The 20813-nt window shown below is 38.5% G+C and overlaps 1 protein-coding gene across 4 annotated transcripts in view; it reads right to left on the bottom strand.

Annotated features, from left to right (window-relative positions):
* SMARCC1 (SWI/SNF related, matrix associated, actin dependent regulator of chromatin subfamily c member 1) overlaps window positions 1–20813 on the bottom strand; it is a 178836-nt gene that overhangs the window by 50282 nt on the left and 107741 nt on the right. For all 4 annotated transcript variants that reach the window (XM_004283880.3, XM_033413117.2, XM_033413118.2 and 1 more), the window contains 2 exons: window positions 18629–18887; window positions 17246–17407 (listed from right to left, as the gene is read on the bottom strand). In XM_004283880.3, the coding sequence (XP_004283928.1) occupies window positions 17246–17407; window positions 18629–18887 (421 nt within the window). The remainder of the gene's footprint in view (window positions 1–17245; window positions 17408–18628; window positions 18888–20813) is intronic.

The following is a 20813-nucleotide window of genomic DNA, read 5'->3' as shown; positions in this document are numbered from 1 at the left end:
TCAACGTTCCAAAGTGTTCAATGCTCTTTTCTCCTTTCCTTTATTAATAAATTTACTTCATGAAAAATTGACAACCGAATTAAAGAGAGCTTAGTGATGCATATTTCTTAACTCAGTGTGGCAACTGGTCCACACTTCAAGTAGCACTGCATCTAAGCAAAACCCTATATGTGTACACTGTGAGGCATGTACAAGATTGTATGTACATGCATGTTTGAAACAGAAAAACAGGAAACAACCCAAACTGTCTGTTCAACAATAAGAGAAGGGATAATTAAAATGAGTTATAATCACATACCAGAATATCTTACAGCAGTGGAAATAAATTAACTATGGTTACATGGATAATGCAACTTCACGAAAAAATACTGAAAATATAATACTGAGTTAAAAATAAAAGTCTTAGAAGTATAAATCTATCATACTTTCTAAAGCTTAAAAACAAACAAAATTATAACCAACATATATTAAGTACATCTTTGTGATTAAAAATTGCTTATGGGCTTCCCTGGTGGCACAGTGGTTAAGAATCCACCTGCCAATGCAGGGGACACGGGTTCGAGCCCTGGTCCAGGAAGATCCCACATGCCGCAGAGCAACTAAGCCCGCGCACCACAGCTACTTAGCCTGCGTTCTAAAGCCTGCGAGCCACAACTACTGAGCCCACGAACCACAACTACTGAGCCCGTGAGCCACAACTACTGAGCCCACATGCCACAACTACCGAGTCCACGTGCCACAACTACTGAGCTCATGTGCCTAGAGCCCGTGCTCCGCAACAAGAGAAGCCACCGCAATGAGAAGCCCGCGCACTGCAACGAAGAGTAGCCCCTGCTCGCAGCAACTAGAGAAAGCCCGCACGCAGCAACAAAGACCCAACACAGCCAAAAAATAAATAAATAAAATAAATATTTTTAAAAAATTGCTTAAAACATAGTTGAACAATATTAAAAAATTCAGGATTCTTAGGGCTGGGAGTGGGAAGGTACAAAGATGAGGTAAGTGGGAAACAGAGAGAAATTACTGGTAATATTCTAATTAGTTCAGATGAAATATGTAACATGCCTTAAGACACATTAAAATATAACAATAAAATGACTTGAACAAAAAACCCAAATGCAGATGGAGTTTTTTTAAGCCCCCAAACCTCACAAGTTATTCTTTTTTTTTGAGAATCATACAGCAATCATAAATCATTGCTTTACAATGGTGTGTTAGTTTCTGCTTTATAACAAAGTGAATCAGCTATACATATACATATATCCCCATATCTCCTCCCTCCCACCCTCCCTATCCCACCCCTCTAAGTGGTCACAAAGCACTGAGCTGATCTCCCCTCACAAGTTACTCTTAATTGAATGTGCATTAGGCCACCTTTGCTGAGTCAACAATTACACACTGAATAAGTATTATGTGGGAGAAATGCAGTATTTTTTTTAATAAAAATAATCTACATTTGAAATAACTAACCACAATCTACAGCTCTGCATTCTAAAAAGATAACACTCTCTATTGTAAGGCAAGCCAAATTTGATATCAACTCTTTAATTAGCTATGATTCCAAGATGAAGAGTTACATAATATTAATATCTATTCATATAATGATGGTGCAGTTAGAGACAGACCCTCTGTAAGGGGGAAAATCTCAGACTTTTAAGGAGATGTCTATTAACAGTTTAATTATGAGTTGTGTATTTCTCAAGATGCTACATGGAAGAGTATGTAAAGTGTCTTCTATCAACATTTTTTTAAAGCTGCTATCAGACATATTCTTGGGGAGAGACAGAGAGAGAAAGAGAGGGAGGGAAGGAGAGAGGGCGTGCGCACGCGTGCTTGTCTTTGGTGTGAATTCTGATTAGAACTGTAAACCCTGAAGAGGTTGCAGCCGCTCACATATCCCTTAATGTCATATTTTTTTAATATTTATTTATTATTTATATGGTTGCACTGGGTCTTAGTTGCGGCAGGTGGGCTCCTTAACTGTGGCATACGGCATCTAGTTCCCTGACCATGGATCGAACCCGGGACCCCTGCAATGGGAGCGTGGAGTCTTAACCACTGTGCCACCAGGGAAGTCCCCTCCCTTAATGTCACCTTGTTGGTGCCAATAAATGAAATTCACAACTTAAATAAGAAACACATAACATAAACTAGTGAGCCACATGCCAAAGACAAAAAGAAAGAGAAAGCAAAACAAAAAAAAATCCTCTTACCAGGTAATTAATGCCTTGTCAGCCAGGGGAAAATACCAACATCACAGTTTACAATTAGCTCTTTAGGCTGTAGAATGGGTTGGTAAACATTTTCTGTAAAGGGTGAGATAGTAACTCTTTTCAGCTTTGCAGGCCCCACAGTCCTAGTTGCATCTACTCAACTCTGCCATAGTAGCACAAAATCAGCCACAAAAGCCGCTTGGAAATGAATGGGTGTGGCTGTGTTCCAATAAAACTTCATGAAAAAAAAAAAAAACTTCATGGACACTGAAATCTAAATGTTATATATTTTTGCATTTCACAAAATACTATTCTTTTGGTTTTATCCAAACATTTAAAAATGTAAAATCCATTCTCATATATTGTGGGCTAAATAAAAATAGTCGGCAACTTGGATTTGGCCCAAGAACCAAAATTTGCTAACCCCTGCTCTAGAAAAATAGGATGAGTTCGGGATACAGACTAAGTACGAATCCTGTCCCCACAATTTACCAGCTCAAGTGACCCTGGGCAAGCTCCTTAGTTGACAGCGGCTTCAGTTTGCTTATGTACAAAAGGAGAATAATTATTATTTCCTTCACAAGGGTAGTGCTAAGGATTAAATTAATTATTTCATGTAAAATGCAATAACTGTCTGGCTCATAGTGAGTGCTCAATGACAATTATTAATATTATCAGAAAGTTCAGTTGGCTGGACCCAGGCCCTATCTCTCTATTAACATGAGCCCTTTTCGTGGCCTTTGGCACTGCTTCAGGGAAAACAAAGGGCTCTCATTCTTCCCTGGACTGTCAAAGATCCTTCCCAATCCGGTTTGTTATCTGACTTACCCTCCCTATGTGATCTTTTCTGTAAAGGACCAGTTAGTTTTATAAAATGACCTGCCCATGTCCCATTCTCTTAAAATGTTACTAATGGGTCAGCGATACCTGACCAATCTGATCGACAAGGGGTCAGCAAACGATGGCTGCTTTTGTAAATAAAATTTTATCACAACACAGCCGAGCTCATTTATTTAAGTATTGTCTATGGATGCTTTTGCACCACAAAGGCAGAACTGAGTAGCTGTGACAGAGGCCGTGTGGTCTGCAAAAGCCTAAAGTTTTTACCATTTGGCCCTTTATAGAAAAAGTTTGCTAACCTCTGTGATAGAAAATTCATGCTAATATGATAGTCCTGCTTATGAACAAAGATACTCTGGAGATACTGTCGGACTCTCAAGGTCTCAACTTTAATGTTGGAAATTGAGGGACACTGGTGGTGAGACACGAAGGTGGCCTCATACGATCCCTGCCTCAAGGTTTTCATGTCCTTGTATGAACCCCTTCTCTTGAGTGTGAGTAGCATCTGTGATTTGTTTCTAGCCACAACAGAATACAGCAAAGGTGACAGGATGTTAGTTTATATAAGACCCTGTGCTGTTACTTGCTCTGGAGACTCTCCTTGCTGGCTTGATGAAGTAAGCTGCCATTCTGGGGGAGCCTAAATGGCAAAGAACCCTGGGTGGCCCTAGGAGCTGAGGGAAGCTTCCAGCTGACAGCCAGCAAGAAATTGAGGCTTTCCGTTCTACAACTGGAAGTAAATGAATTCTGAGAACAGGAGTGACCTTGGAGGTGGATTCTTCAACAGATGAGAATGTAGTCCAGCCACCTTGATTGTAGCCTTTTGAGATCCTACGCAGAGGACAAGTTAGGCTGTGCATAGACTTCTGACTCACAGAAACTATGAGATAATAAATATATCTTGTTTTAAGCCACTAATTTTGTGGTAATTTGTTATGCAGCAATAGATAACTACTATACCTCCTAAACTTTTGAATGAACCTCAACCAAGGGTGAGAAGCAAATTATCTAGCATCCATGATAACAATGTCTTCAGAGACTACAAATAGAAAATGGTCTCATCCACCAGACTGGTTGGTTTCTAGTCACCACCCCTTTCTCCTAGCTTCTGCAATGCAGTGCGTTTTTCAGTCTAGTAATAATATGGTTACCAAAACCAAAATGAGGAGCGAGAGAGAGAAACCATTCCCTAAAGAGTTGAGGGAACTGGAAAAGTTAGCTTTGAGGAGAGAATTAAATGCTTGCAAAATACCTGCCTTTAATAAAGTATGTTATGAATAAGTAATGATGCTTTTTAGAAAGAATTATGATTATTTGGTGAGAATACTCTCCATTTCCTACACATCATCTGTAAACTGCCAGCAGTTACTTCCTAAAACAGAGAGAACCACGTTACTTCTACTCTCTGGAATCTTCTCAAAGTCTACAAGGTAAAAGCCCTTCAAAATCAGCTGCAAACCTACAAAGCTGCCCTTGGCCACAGTACCTGCTCCCCACAGACTTCTTTGTACTATTTTCAGAATATGCCACCTATGTTCATTCCTTCTTCTTCATTATTGTTTAAAAGGTCATGTCCTTGGTGCAGCCTTCCCTAACTGACCCAAGCATAAATAATCGTGTTTCCTCCACATATGCCTCTACCTATAGCTGTATTTCTTTTTTATAATGATATCCCCTCCCCCACCATAAATATTCTTCAAGGACAGGGTGATTATTTAATTCAGTGATTCACAAAGTGTGGTCTAGGTACCCTGAGGGTTCCCAAGGTCAAAACTATTTTCATAGCAACACAAAGATACTTGCCTTTTCTCTCTCATCTCGCACAAGTGTGGCGTATGGCTTTCCAGAGGCTGCATGATGAAGTCAGCTATAGAAACGTGCACCTATGTATTATTTTTTAAAAGTTTCCCAGTACCAATTTTTTAACTTTTTTTAAAAATTATTTATTTATTTGTTTGGTTTTTTTATATTTGGCTGTGTTAGGTCTTCATTGCTGTGTACACAGGCTTTCCCTAGTTGCAGTGAGCGGGGGCTACTCTTCGTTGCAGTGCGCATGCTTCTCACTGCGGTGGCTTCTCCTGTTGCGGAGCATGGGTTCTAGGCGCGTGGGCTTCAGTAGCTGTGGCTCACAGGCTCTAGAGCGCAGCCTCAGTAGTTGTGGCACACAGGCTTGGCTCCTTCGCGGCATGTGGGATCTTCCCGGGCCAGGGATGGAACCCATGTGCCCTGCACTGGCAGGCAGATTCTTAACCAGTGTGCCACCTGGGAAGCCCGCCCACTATCAATTTTTAATATAGTAAATGTCAACAGATATAATCCAAATAAACTGAAGAAGCATTTTGGGTTCCTTGATATTTTTAAAAAGTCAAAGAAGTCCTGAGACCAAAACATTTTAGAAATGTGAGTCCAATAATTTTTGTCTTCCTAGGGAAGGAGGGAATGATAGGAACTCATTCAACACTTCTGGGAGACTAATCATGTCATTCACTGTATTAAAGTTCAAACGTTCCATAAAGCTGGCAATATACAGTCTAACCAGGCTCGTGAGCCTTGTATCAAACTCTCTATAACCTAGCTCCAACCTACCTCTGTAAGCTGCTCTCTTTCTACATCCTTATTTGAACTATGTATTGTGGCCAACCTGGTTAACTTCCTGCCATTTGAACAACCTTCCATTTCCATCTCTGTGCCTTTGTTCACATCGTTCTACAGAATTGGATACTGTACTTGTTCCAATCAGTGACATTCTAAACCTCTTTTTTTAACATTCAGCTCAAATCCTACTTTCTTTGTGAAGTCTTCTTTAGCCTAAAATTACAAGTCCCATTGTGTTCATTCTTACAGCACTTCCTATCTACAGTCCTCCTTGAACAATTAATACTATATACTTCATTCTATCTCCAATCCTCCAACACTGAATTATTTTTCCATGTATATGTAACTCATCACAAAAAATAGCCCCAATTATTAGAGGGTATTTCGTGTGTCTTACATAACTGCCCCACAGCAAGAGAGCTACATCAAGTAACTGATATAGTTATACCTGATTTGACCAAAAAAAAAAAAAAAAAGTCACCAAAGGTAGACAATTGTATTACATAAGGGAAGCCAATTTCTTCCTAAAAATTCTTATCCTACCATCTAATAAATATGATTCATTAGGCAAGTCACTTCAATCCTAGCTAGTCCTTAGAGGTTAAATGTCCTATTGTGAGCTGCTCAGAAGTCTGAATTTCTATTTCAATGCTTCTTGAAATAGATCTGAAAGAGCCCTTCAAATAAAACAGTGACAAAGAGAAGAGAGAAGCCCACTCCACATGACGTAGTCAAAGATCAAATACTGATCCACTTTTTCCTGAGGTTCACTAGCCTAGCATGTTTTCACACACTGGTGTTTTAGAACTGCCAGATTTTAAAGATGTCACGGGAATCCTCAGGGTGAGAAGAATGAGGCTATTTATATGCTGTGAATAGTATCTGAGGCAAGAATTGTAACAGTCACTTCTGGGCTTTATGTTCCTAGAAAGTGACCTTTTCAACATTATTATTATCAGGATGCTCTTCTTAATCTCCTGATGGACTCCAGACTAGTTCTTAACCTTCTTGAAAACTAGGAGTAATGAGTTGGGTTCTTCTACACAGAGCTGTGACAAATTATTCAAGATACACTCCTTGGAGTCCTGTATTCGATAAGGTGTTAATCCACTCACTGATATAGAAGAATCTTCTCTGAACGTTCTATTTGTGATTCAATTTCCCTAAAAGCATAGTCAATTATAAGGAAAAAGCATCAATGAACTTAATCTTTCAAATTCCTCTAAACCAGAATTAAGATACAGACAGTAAATCTACTCAGTAGCAAAAATAAATAAATAAAATAAAACCAATACTTGAGGCTAGGAAATACAAATGGAGGGTACAATAATAAGTATCTGACAGACTCTTGACAGGTTCTTAAATATACATATACATTCCAACTCTCTGGGGGAAGGGCTGATGACCTAAAAGGGGCTGAGAGTCATTCTGTTATGATTTTTATTTAGGAAAATGTTCTTATTCTTAGGAGACACATGCTGAATTATTTAGGGGGTGCAAAGAATCATGATGTCTACAACTTACTTTGAAATAATTCACCAAAATCATAATAAAATAAAAATTATTTATTAGATTCCTAGATAGGTAAAAATGGCAAAATTGAACCTAACTGGTAGGCATACAAGATTTCACTGTGCTATCCTATCAACATTTCAGTATGTTTGGCTACAAGTAAACAGGTTATCAGAAAGGCTATTTTGTTTAGTCTCCAGGTCAAATTAAAAAAAAAAAATTAATGAAGCTCTTTAATAAAAGGCTTAGTGATAAAATTTTAAAAAATCTTTAATATTCAAATATATTACGTACGTTATTTGAAAAATAAATCAAATTTAACAATTCCTAGATGGGGTCTATTCTCAACCTAGTAGAATGAAACTTAAAAACATAGGTCAGACCCTGACACTCTTCTGCTCAAACCCCTCATTTGGCTCCACCTCAGAGTAAACATTAAAATGTTACAATGGCCCACAAGGCCCCTCATAATCTCCCTTGACCTCCTCTACCCTGCAATTCAGCTACCTGCCCATGATTCTCCTTGCTATTCCTCAACTATGCCAGGCAGCTCCTGTCCAGCGGCCTGTATACTGGCTGCTCCCAATGCTTGGAACCCTCTGACCTTAGATGTCTACACAGTTCCCCCTTCCTTGCCTTCCACTTACATCTTTGCTCAAATGCCACTTTCTTGGTGAGACATGCATTCCCTGACCCTTTAAAACTGCAATTCCCCACACTTCACTCTTATTGACAGGTCCCTGCTCTATTTTCACCATGCCACTTACCAGCCAACACACTCTTTCTACATATTTACATTTAATTTATACATTCTAAGTTTTACATATTAGACGCCTGTCCATCTTCCACCTATAAAATATAAAGTCCACAAGGGCAGGAATTTTGGTTGGCTTTGTTTACCAGTACCCTAGCACCTAGAACACAATGAGACGCCATGATAACACAATATATTTACAGTCTTATTTATCTCTCAGTTAAAAGGGGAAAAAAAGTTTAGCTTAAAACTGATATCCCATGGGTTCGTGCCCCAGTCCGGGAAGATCCCACATGCCGACATGCCGTGGAGAGGCTAGGCCCATGAGCCATGGCCGCTGAGCCTGTGCGTCCGGAGCCTGTGCTCCGCAATGGGAGAGGCCACAACAGTGAGAGGCCCGCGTACCGCAAAAAAAACACAAAAAACAAAAAACAACTGATATCCTGTCTAAGAATGGTTATGTGGTATGGGCTCATACACTGAATTTTGCTGTGAGTTTCTCAGCACTTGATCTTGTATAGATGAAACATCCACAGTCACTCTTGCCTGTCTCTTTACGCAGAGCCTAGGTTTTCAGGAGGGCCAGGTCTTTTCCTATTGCATTTGTCATAGTATATAACGTAATACATACAATGGAGCTATTAGACCTTTAATGATCCTTGTTCAATGAATGAAAAATACACAAACATTCCTACATATTTTACTTCTGTCAGCATGCTACAGGGAAGAGAGGTTGAGCTTTGGGGTCAGAGACATTTAGGTTCAAATTTTACCCCATTCTTAACAAGCATGCCAATGTAACCTGCCAACACCTTAGTTTCCTTGCTTCTACTTAATAACAATGCCACTTTCTCCAAAGGGTTGTCCTGAAAAGAACCTTAAATGACGAAACAGAAAACCCCTATATAATGTGTGACAAACATGGGGATTGAGAAAGAAATGTTGGTTTCCGATGACTTCTAAGCAATGTTTAAAACTTCTCTTCATTTCTTTGGTCTTAACTTCTCTCACCTTCCCCTATAACTGAAAGCAAATAAAATCTCATAATATTTTTAGGTTAAACAAAAAAGGTCTCAAATAGCAGTATTATTTTTTCTATTCCTAGAATGGTCTCTGGTCAAACAAAAAACAATACAAACTTAGAGAAATCAGTAGATACTAATCAATGATTACAGTGTTAAAAGACGCTTAAACTAAAGAAACTCCTGGGACTTCCCTGGTGGTGCAGTGGTTAAGAATCTGCCTGCCAATGCAGGGGACATGGGTTCGAGCCCTTGTCCGGGAAGATCCCACATGCCGTGGAGCAACTAAGCTGAGCACCATTAACTATGGAGCCTGTGAGCCACAACTACTGAGCCCACATGTTGCAACTACTGAAGCCCGCGCACCTAGAGCCCATGCTCCACAACAAGAGAAGCCACTGCAATGAGAAGCCCGCACACCGCAACGAAGAGTAGCCCCTGCTTGCCGCAACTAGAGAAAGCCCATGCGCAGCAATGAAGACCCAATGCGGCCAAAGATTTAAAAAAAAAAAAAAGCAGCACCAGCATTAGAAAACAATTCATTAAAAAAAAAAGAAACTCCTTTTGATAACACTTACTTCCCTAAATAATTCCCATGAGAAGTCTCCTAATAAATGAAAAATAAGGTGTTTCACACCTAGTGTTCACCTATCTTAACTAACTTTTATTTCACCAAATACTTCCCCCCAAATCCACAATAAAAAGTTAGATAGGCTAATGAGAGAAATCCAGTCTTGTATTTCGTAAGGAAACTTATTTATTTTTTCCCATATTATCATTTTACCATCATTAATACATAAAAGTTACTAGTGTAACCGTAAATTAAGTATCACAATAAAAAGTATGATTAATCTACCACCCAGGCAGAATATTACCTTGATAAGGAAACCTACATCATTCTATCTCAAATCTGTGTGCTATGTAATAAGGCACTATTTTGTTATATAAAGTGTAAGTTTAAATGTAAATTTGATATTTCCTTTCTTTGAACTCTGAACTTGTAATGTGGTTCAGAAAGATAGGAGATATACTATTGACTCCCCACTACAACTTTGCTGAGCCAGTTCTACAGGGAGCACCATTTGTTGTTTCCTAATTTATTCTATTAGTCACAGCCCAATATAAATCACTTTAACTGTAATAGGCCAGCATTAGTTATAGAATTCTGTCTACAACTCATTTAGAAATATTCATATTAGCCTGGTATTTTCCTTAACCCTTATTAAATGGTAAAAGGACCCAAATTCTATTGCTGCAACTAGTGAGTATACACTGCACTTCAGAAAGGTTTACCTGATAGGCCACCTCCAGGTCCTACGAATGAAGTTTACTGTTCATGCCATTCAAAGAATCACCCTTTGTAGTCTCCAGTGCTTCCTGCAGCAGTCTGATCCAAGCTTTACAAATCATACATTCACTAATGAATCAGGAAAATCTAGCCCCACAGGACTAAGGTTGCTAGATTTTTTTTTTTTTTTTGGTCCTCTTTTAAATCCCACTAAACTAGAAATGGCCAACTTCGCAACCTGTTTCTTAACCACTAATCCTTTATGGTATCATCTACCAAAATTTTTAAAACAGATTTACATGTAAAACCATGTCCCGGATTTTGCAGAGTACAGAAACTTCTTTGAATGAAATAAGAAGGCTTTGCCAACCCTTTTCAATTCCATGACCACAGGGAACCAAAAGACCCTACAAATGAACCAAAAACACACAAAAAAAGTTGAGGAAAGTAAGACCTTTCCCAGGCATTCAATAGACCCAGGTTTTCCTGGCGTGAGCTGGGCACTGCCTCATGGTGCAGAATCAACAAAGAGCAACAGAAATGTGGCTTGGTTTGCTAATTTCAGTCTCCATCTAAAGAAAGGAAAATAAGTGAGTTTTCAAACTAAGAAATACTGTGGATACTGTAAATTACTTTTTAACTCAAAGCCTTGGTACTCTGGATTAGTAACCAATATCAAGAACAGTTAGGTCAATAATTTGTTCTGAAGACTAGAGTGAGAACTTTGATTAATCTGAAAATCTGTTTCCATTATCTGCAAAATGAAACTGCTAGATTGACACTTTCAAGAAAGTAGAGAAAACAACAGGGGTAGGCCCTATGCAAACTCATGGAAACTCTAACATTTTAGGCTAGAAGAGACCTTACTGGTACCTACTCAAACCACCTAGAATAGAGCACCAGGAGTTCAGATGGTATCATCTGTGGCATACTGGCTGACAATTTAAAATTTTACTTCATATTATCTTTATCCTATAAGAATAAATGAAAAAGACAAAATCACTGCAGCTGAAGCATAGGTTGTATAAATTTCATACAACTGATACAAAGTCAAAGGCAAGATACAAAGGCAAGATGACAGCAATAAATCTTTACCTTGAATTATTCTTCAGAAATTGTTTCATGATGAATGAAAAAAATTAATGAACAACGTAAGAAACGTTGGAAATACACTACTGATAATTATATACAAAACAGTATTTTTACTGTATTTTAGTGTGAAAATTACCCTCTTATATACGAACACTTCCCGTTTGAGAAGTCAAGTACTGTTTATGAAGCTACTTTATTAAAATTCTACTCCTCTTCAAGATCAATTAAACAAAAACAGATAGAAGTCCTTATTAGCAAAAATATCATTTGTCCAATATCACAGACTGGCATAGCTAAATGACACATTATAGAGAGTATCTAACCATCTCTTATTACAGATGAGAAAACTCAGAGGTAATGAACTCAGAGCTTTTCCATGAAAACACAGCAACCAAAAGACAGCTGGAGTGGTATGTTGACATCAGATAAAACAAACTTTTAAACAAAAAATGTTACAAGAGAAAAAGGTATTATATAATGATGAAAGGGTCAACCCATTAAAAAGATATAACAATTATAAACATACATGCAACGAACAACAGAGTCTCAAAATATATGAAGCAAAACCAGACAGAATTGAAGAAAGGAACACAGTCCACCCACAATAGTTGGAGATTCCAAGACATTTCAAAAAGGATGGAACAACTAGGAAAAAAGATAAAGAAGCAGACAACTTGAACAACACTATAGACCAGCCACACCAAACATACACAGAAGACACCATTCAATAGCAAAATACAACATGAATATTTTCACCAGGACAGACAATATGTTAAGCAACAAAACAAGTCTTAATAAAATTTAAAAAATAGAAATCACACAAATTATCTTCTGTGAATAAAATGGAATAAAACTAGAAATTAATAACAGAAGGAAATCTTAAAAATTCACAAATTGGTACAAGTAAACAACATGCTGTTTTATTTTTTTAAGAAACTATTTTCTATCAACCTCTCCATTTTAAGAGTTTGTGTTAGAATAGCTTAAGACCACTGAGTGGTTTAAAAAACATACTCTTAAACAACCAATGGGTCAAAGAAGAAATCACCAGGGAAACTGCAAAATATTTTGAGAAGAACGAAAACAAAAACAAAACATATGAAGACTTACGGAATGCAGCAAAAAGAGGGATATTTATATAGCTATGAAAGTCTACGTTATCTACATTAATAAGGACGAAAGATCTCAAATCAATATCCCAATTTCCAACTTAAGGCACTATTAAAAGAAGAGCAAACTTAACCAAAAGCAAGAGAAGGAAGGAAATAATAAAGATCAGAGTGATGATAAATTAAGAGAATAGAAAAACAATACAGAGAACCACTGAAATCAAAAGTGGGTTCTCTGAAAAGATTAAATTGACAAGCCTTTTTCTAGACTGATGAAGGAAAAAAAAACTGGACCAAATTACTATTATCAGGAATGAAAATGGAAACACTACCAACCTCACAGAAATAAAAAGGAATATAGGGCCTTCCCTGGTAGCGCAGTGATTAAGAATCCACCCGCCAATGCAGGGGACACTGGTTCGAGCCCTGGTTCAGGAAGATCCCACATGCCGCAGAGCAACTAAGCCTGTGCGCCACAACTACTGAGCCTGTGCTCTAGAGCCTGCGAGCCACAACTACTGAGCCCGCACACCACAACTACTGAAGCCTGCATGCCTAGAGCCCGTGCTCTGTAGCAAGAGAAGCCACCGCAATGAGAAGCCCGTGCACTGCAACGAAAAGTAGCCCCCGCTCACCACAACTAGAGAAAGCCCACGTGCTGCAATGAAAACCCAACACAACCAAAAATAAATAATTTTTTTAAAGGAATATAAAAGAACATTATGAACTTTTAAAAAAACAGCTTTACCAAGATATAATTCACCATATGATCAACCCATCAAAATGAGTACAATTCAATGAATTTTAGTGTCTTTCCAGATATGTACAACAATCACCACAGTAAATTTCAGAACATTTTCATCACCTCAAAGGGAAACCTATACCCTTTAGCTATCATCCCCCTTTACCCCTGTTCCTCCCAACCCTAAGCAATCATTAATATACTTTCTGTCTCTATAGATTTACCTATTCAGGACATTTGATATAATTGGAATTACATACTATATTGTCCTTTTTACTGGCTTCTTTCACCTATCATAATGTTTACAAGGTTGCTCCATGATGTGGCATATGTTAACACTTCATTCCATTTTATGGTCAAATAATATTCCATTGTATACCACATTTTGCTTATCCATACAGTTGATGGATACCTGAGTTGTTTCTACTTAGGGTTTTATGATTTATTCTTGTGTGTGCGGTGAACAAATTTGATAATCTACAAATTCCTAGAAAAACACAAACTACCAAAACTGTTTCAAGAAGAAAAAGAATAGGGCTTCCCTGGTGGCGCAGTGGTTGAGAGTCCGCCTGCCGATGCAGGGGACACGGGTTCGTGCCCCGGTCTGTGAGGATCCCACATGCCGCGGAGTGGCTAGGCCCGTGAGCCATGGCCGCTGAGCCTGTGGTCCGCAATGGGAGAGGCCACAGCAGTGATAGGCCCACGTACCGCAAAAAAAAAAAAAAGAAAAATAGACTTTCTATAGCAAGTAAACAGATTTTCTATCAGTAGTCAAAAAACATTTTAAATACAGCCACTAAACAGTATGGCGGTTCCTCAGAAAACTAAAAACAGAATTACCATATGATCCAGCAATCTCACTCCTGGGCATATATCCAGAGAAAACCGTAATTCGAAAAGACACGTGCACCCCAACGTTCATTGCATCACTATTTACAATAGCCAAGACATGAAAACAACTTAAATGTCCACTGACAGCTGAGTGGATAAAGAAGATGTGATACATATATACAATGAAATACTACTCAGCTGTAAAAAAAAAAAAAGAAGTAATGCCGTTTGCAACAACATGGATGGACCTAGAGATTATCACACTAAGTGAAGTAAGTCAGAAAAAGACAAATACCATATGATATCACTTATAATGTGGAATCTAAAATATGAACAAATGAACTTTATCTATGAAACCAACAGATTCATGGACACAGGGAACACACCTGTGGTTGCCAAGGGGGAGGGAATTGGGGGAGGGATGGAGTGGGAGGTTGGGGTTAGCAGGTGTAAGTTATTATATACAGAATGGATAAACAACAGGGTCCTACTGTATGGCACAGAGAACTACGTTCAATATCCTGTGATACACCATAATGGAAAATAATATTAAAAAAATATATATGTAAAATGGAATCACTTTGCTGTACAGCAGAAAATAACACAACATTGTAAATCAACTATACTTCAATTAAAAAAAACATTAAAAAAGAGCACAGGACTTGAAGGATTCACATACAAGTTCTATCAAACATTTAAAGAACAAACACCAATACTTCTTTAACTCTTCCAAAAGTTAGAACAATTTCTAAAGCATTCTTAGAAGTTAGTATTACCCTGATACCAAAACCAGACAAAGATATCACAAGAAATAAAAAGTACTAACCAATATCCCTTATGACTATAGATGCAAAAATCTTTAATATAATACTAGCAAACCTAATCTAATAGAATATTAAATGGATTAGTCACATTGATCAAGTGGGATTTATCGCAGAAATGCAAAGGTGGTTCAACAGGTGAGACTCAATTAATATGAAACACATAAATATTTACTTATGGAATAAAGTAAAAATACCACACAATCATCTCAATTGATACATTAAAAGCTGCTGATGAGAACCTCCCTGGTGGTTCACTGGTTAAGACTCTGCGCTTCCACTGCAAGGGGCACGGGTTCCATCCCTGGTCAGGGAACTAAGATTCCGCATACCGTGCGTGCAGCAAAAACAAAACAAACAAAACAAACAAAACAAACAAAAAAAACCCAGCAGCTGATGAAATCCAACATCCTTTCATGATAAAAACACTCAACAAGGGGCTTCCCTGGTAGCGCAGTGGTTGAGAGTCCACCTGCCGATGCAGGGGACACGGGTTCGTGCCCTGGTCCGGGAAGAGCCCACATGCCACGGAGCGGCTAGGCCCGTGAGCCATGGCTGCTGAGCCTGCACGTCCGGAGCCTGTGCTCCGCAACGGGAGAGGCCACAACAGTGAGAGGCCCGCGTACCGCAAAAAAAAAAACCCCAAAAAAACACACTCAACAAAATAGAAACAGAAGGGAACTTTCGAAAGTTGATAAAAGGCGTCTATGAAAATCGAACATATAACATCATACTAACGATAAAATGCTAAAAGCTTTCTCCCTAAGATCAGAAAAACAATTTCATTTACAACATTCAAAAGAATAAAATACAAAGGAAAAGATTTAACAAAGGAAATACAAGACTAAAAACTTCAAAACATTGCTTAAAGAAATTAAAGGCCTAAAATAAATGGAATGACATCTGATGTTCATTGCTTGAAAGACTTAACACTGTTGAGATAGCAATACTCCCCAAACTGAATGCAAATAAAAAATCACAATAAGATACCACTTCACACACACACAGGCTGGGTATTTTTTTTAAAAAGGGAAGGGGAAAACAAGTGTTGGCAAGGATGTGGAGAAATCGGAACCTTCATACATTCCTAGTGGAAACAAAATGGTAAAACCACTGTGAAAACAGCTGGATAGTTCCTCAAAAAGTTAAATAAAGAATTACCACATGATCCAGTAGTTCCACTGCTACATACCCAAGAAGCAGAAAATCACCAAGTAACCTGTACATGAATGTTCATAACAGCATTATTCAAAAGTATGAAAAAGTGGAAACAATACAAATATCCATAAACTGATTAATAGATTAGTAAAATGTGGTATATCCACCCAAGTACATTATTCAGCATAGTACTGAATTACACTATACCATGGATGAACTTTGAAAACACTATGCTACCTGAAAGAAGTCAGACACAAAAGGCCACACATAGTATGATTTTCATTTATAGGAAATATCCAGAATAGGCAAATCCATAGAGACAGAAAGCGGAGTAATGGTCAACAGAGCTAAGGAGAGAAAAAATGGGAAGTGACAGCTTAATTGGTATGGGGTTTTTCTTTTGGGGTGACAAAAATGTTCTGGAATTAGATAGTGGTAATGAATGAACAATACTGTGAATTTACTAGAAGCCACTGGATTATATACATTTAAGTGATTAAAATGAAGCATTTTATATGAATTTTATTTCAATTTAAAAATCACCCAAAACAACAATAAACTTAAATCTACTCAGCAACATACAAATTAAAATAACCACAAAAGTCCTCTTTCTGAATTCTTATGTCTATACGCTCAAAACCTAGATCTAAAAACAGGCATCAGATACCTCACAACTGTGATATTATTAACAGTTATGAGGGGACTTCCCTGGTGGCACAGTGGTTAAGAATCCGTCTGCCAATGCAGGGGACATGGGTTCGATCCCTGGTTCGGGAAAAGGTCACATGTCGTGGAGCAACTAAGCCCGTGCACCACAACTACTGAGCCTGCATTCTAGAGCCCGCAAGGCACAACTACTGAGCCCACACACAACTACTGAAGCCCGCATGCTCTAGGGCCCGCGTGCTGCAACTACTGAAGCCTGCGCACCTAGAGCCCACGCTCCGCAACAAGAGAAGCCACCGCAATGAGAAGCCCGCATGCCACAATGAAGAGTAGCCTCCACTCGCCACAACGAGAGAAAGCCTGCACGCAGCAACGAAGACCCAACACAGCCAAACATAAAACGAAAACAAAAACGGTTATCAGACAATTTTAAAAATTCTATCATAAAAGGAAGAGATAAAAAAAACATTAATTTTTTACGATGCAAGTTTCTTTTGATCATTGTACTCACTCTTAAGTGCAAGCAGACCCAATTATTCTAGCAAGCTGATAGGAAAATACAACACCTATTATCCCTGTTCTTGGGGGCAGCAGTGACTCACCAAGCTTCTCTGGCTCATCTGGCCCTGTGCCTGCAATGCAGCTGCTCTCCAAACCATAGGAGGGATCCACTTTCCCAGAGGCTCGTGCTGCTTCTTGTACTTTTTTGACGTGAGCTTCCACCAATTCCAGTGGTACCTCCTCCCGGACTCGAGAAAACTCTTCTGTTTAAGAAGAAAAATGGAACAGTGATCTGGCTTTGCATAAATATTTGCTTCAATGTAAACTAGGTAATATGACACATTAGTGTATCGTGTGTAACCTAGTGACCTTTCTGGAGACTCGATCTGATCTACCCCAGCAAATCAAGAGGGCCAAAGGAGATAAACATGTACAGTAACGAAATTCTGTGACTCTATGTTTTACCTTACATGTCACAGCGTCTTACTATATAAACAGGAGATCTTTAAATTTCTATTAGTAACAATCAAAACTGCTATCCAGGGACTTCCCTGGTGGTCCAGTGGTTAAGACTCCACGCTTCCACTGCAGGGGGCCTTGGTTTGATCCCTGGTCGAGGAACTAAGATCCCGCATGCCACAAGGTGCGGCCAAAACTAAATATATTTAAAAAAAAATAAAAAATTGCTGCCCAAATTTCATCTAACTCTGCTGGCTAGATTTTAATCAAGATAACAATAAGGATAAAACAACCAGAAAATCAAGAAAGAGTTCTATGGTATGAGAAAATTCTAATAAGAATTATTGTAATCCAAGAATGTTAAATGACTCCTTTTTGCCAATTATATAAAATTCTGAATGAATCACAAAACATACCATTAAAAACCTGTTTTGTCCCTCTAAATTCTTTTTTTTTTTTTTTTTTTAGAAGATGTTGGGGGTAGGAGTTTATTAATTAATTAATTTATTTTTGCTGTGTTGGGTCTTTGTTTCTGTGCGAGGGCTTTCTCTAGTTGCGGCAAGCGGGGGCCACTCTTCATCACAGTGTGTGGGCCTCTCACTATCGCGGCCTCTCTTGTTGCGGAGCACAGGCTCCAGACGCGCAGGCTCAGTAGTTGTGGCTCACGGGCCTAGTTGCTCCGTGGCATGTGGGATCCTCCCAGACCAGGGCTCGAATCCGTGTCCCCTGCATTAGCAGGCAGATTCTCAATCACTGCGCCACCAGGGAACCCCTGAATTCTTAATAAATGCTCTTAGTTTGAAAATTATTATATTTTAAGTGTTTTAGTTTAAAATGTTATAATACTTCAAATACAACATGGTACCTTCAAGGGGTAATATCCGATTTTTTTTTGTTATTTACATAACTGAAATGAATATAACAGCCGATAACACTTAAATCTGAGATAAAATTAGCATGAAAGGAAGTATTAAACCATTATCTGAAATTGTTACTCTGGTGAGATGGCTTAAGAAAGTTCATACCCAAAGCCGCTCTGGCTGCAGCAGATGCCACACGAGGATCCACCACAGATGCCAAAAAAGCAACAGTGCTCATGACTGGGTTTCCTGACTGACTGAAGGGGACAGGCTGGTAGGCCAGGGGCCCCAGGGAAGCATCAGAATTCTCAAGGTATGGGTCCTCAATGGGAAGCCTCAAAAAGTGGAGGATGCATTCATCCTGTGTGCGACTTCCAACGTGTTCCGACACTTTGTTCCAGTCATCCTTATACATCTCCAGAGCCTATAATGGAAAAAAACAGGAGCTTTAATATCCGGTAACAAGGAAGTATTTAATGACATCAGAAGCCTGTGACTGTTCTTTAGACAGACTTTAGAAACAGTAATGAAAATGGTTATACTGTTCATAAGAAAATAGGTAGCTATGATTGCTTTCATTATTATATTAAATTCTCAGTCAAGAAAAATAAATAAAAGGCATGCATATTACAAAGGAAGAACAACTGGTTTTTATTAATACACACATGATTGCTTATATAGGAAATCCTACAGAATCTACAAAAAAAGGTATTAAACTAAAAAGTTTAGCAAGGTCATCAGTTAAAAGGATAATAGAAAAACTCAATTATATTTCCATATATACTAGCAATGAAAATTTTTTAATTGGAAAAAAGTATTTAAAATAGCACAAAAATGAAATACTTAGGAAAAAATATAATGAAGAATGTGTAAGACCAATATGCTGGAAAAAATAAAACATGCTGAGAAATCAAAGACCTAAATAAATGAAGAGATATGCTGTGTTCATTCATTAGAAGTCTCAATATTGTTAAGATGTCAATTCTCTCCAAATTGAACTACAGATTCAATGCAATCCCATTCAAACTTTTTTGTTAAAAATTACGAAACTGATGCTAAAATTCATAGAGCACACACATTTCTAGTTTAAAAAATTTTAACTTTTCAGAGAAAATGCTGAAAAACTCCAACAAAAACAAGAAAAGCAGTCTCCAAGGGGGAGGGAGATAGAACAGTATGAAGGAAGCCACAAATAGGTGGTGCTGAGAAATTCAAGGAATGAATTGGGTAAAAGAATCTCTTGGGGAGCTACTGTAGCTACCAAAGTTACTACTCTCACATGGTTCTATCTACAGCCATGACTCTCCACCAGGGGCAATTGTGTCTCCTTAGGGACAATTGGCAGTGGCTGGAGACATTCTGGGTTGACACAATTGGAGAGGTGCTACTGGCACCTAGTGGGTAGAGGCCGTGGATGCTGTTAAAAATTCTACAATGCACATAAGAGACCCCACAACAAAAAAGCTATCTGGTCCAAAATGTTAATAGTAGCGTGGCTAAAAACCCTACTGTAGAGCCTGATTTGCTAATACTGTGTTAAGATGAGTTCACCATGATGATGGTTCTCTCCGTGTTTATTGCCTCAGTGAATTCTTTTTTAATTTTTTACTTTAATTTTATTTTTTGGCCATGCCATGAGGCATGCGGGATCTTGGTTCCTTGAACAGGGATCGAATCCACACCCCCTGCACTGGAAGTATGGAGTCTTAACAACTGGACTGCCAGGGACGTCCCACCTCAGTGAATTCTTAAATCTGGACTCCAACTGCTGCTCCAGGCTTTCTTTCTCACTGGAGTGGTACAGGACTCCTCAAAAACCCAAGCCAACAAATCACCTTACTCATTAAATCCCTTGAAAAACAAAGCTAATTCTGGGTATCCTCTGGACAGTCTGTGGCTTTGGGTAGTTCTAAAAGGAATTACTTTAGAAAAAAGACGCAGATTGTAACAAAAAACAAATATCAATCTAGCTCATGAGGGTCCCTGGGGCCCAAAACATACAACTGAGACTCGTAAGTTTCTGATTCTGGGTAGAGATTTTCTTGACATGTTCTAGCATAACCTTTTCAAACAAACTTATTTTTAAAAGTTTCTTTCTTTATTCATTTTCCTTCAGCCAGAGAAAAAAAGAAAGTTCAGGAAGTTTTTTTCCCAGAATAAAGCTAAGGAACTGTCATGCAAAATTCAAGCCAGAGCACAAGGCTGAGCAACAGTCAAGTTCTGAGCCTGGGCACTGGCATTACATAAGAGGGGCAGACTGAAGAGATGTTTTCAAAACGACATGGTGACCAACTGGCCAGGAAGGAGAAGGGTGACATATAGAGAAAAGTTATTAGGAGACATTTTACAC

This window comes from Orcinus orca, chromosome 10 (genome assembly GCF_937001465.1).
Source record: "Orcinus orca chromosome 10, mOrcOrc1.1, whole genome shotgun sequence".
NCBI classification, from domain to species: domain Eukaryota; kingdom Metazoa; phylum Chordata; class Mammalia; order Artiodactyla; family Delphinidae; genus Orcinus; species Orcinus orca.
Note: the sequence above shows the minus strand (reverse complement) of the source record. Positions and strands in the feature narration are given on the sequence as shown.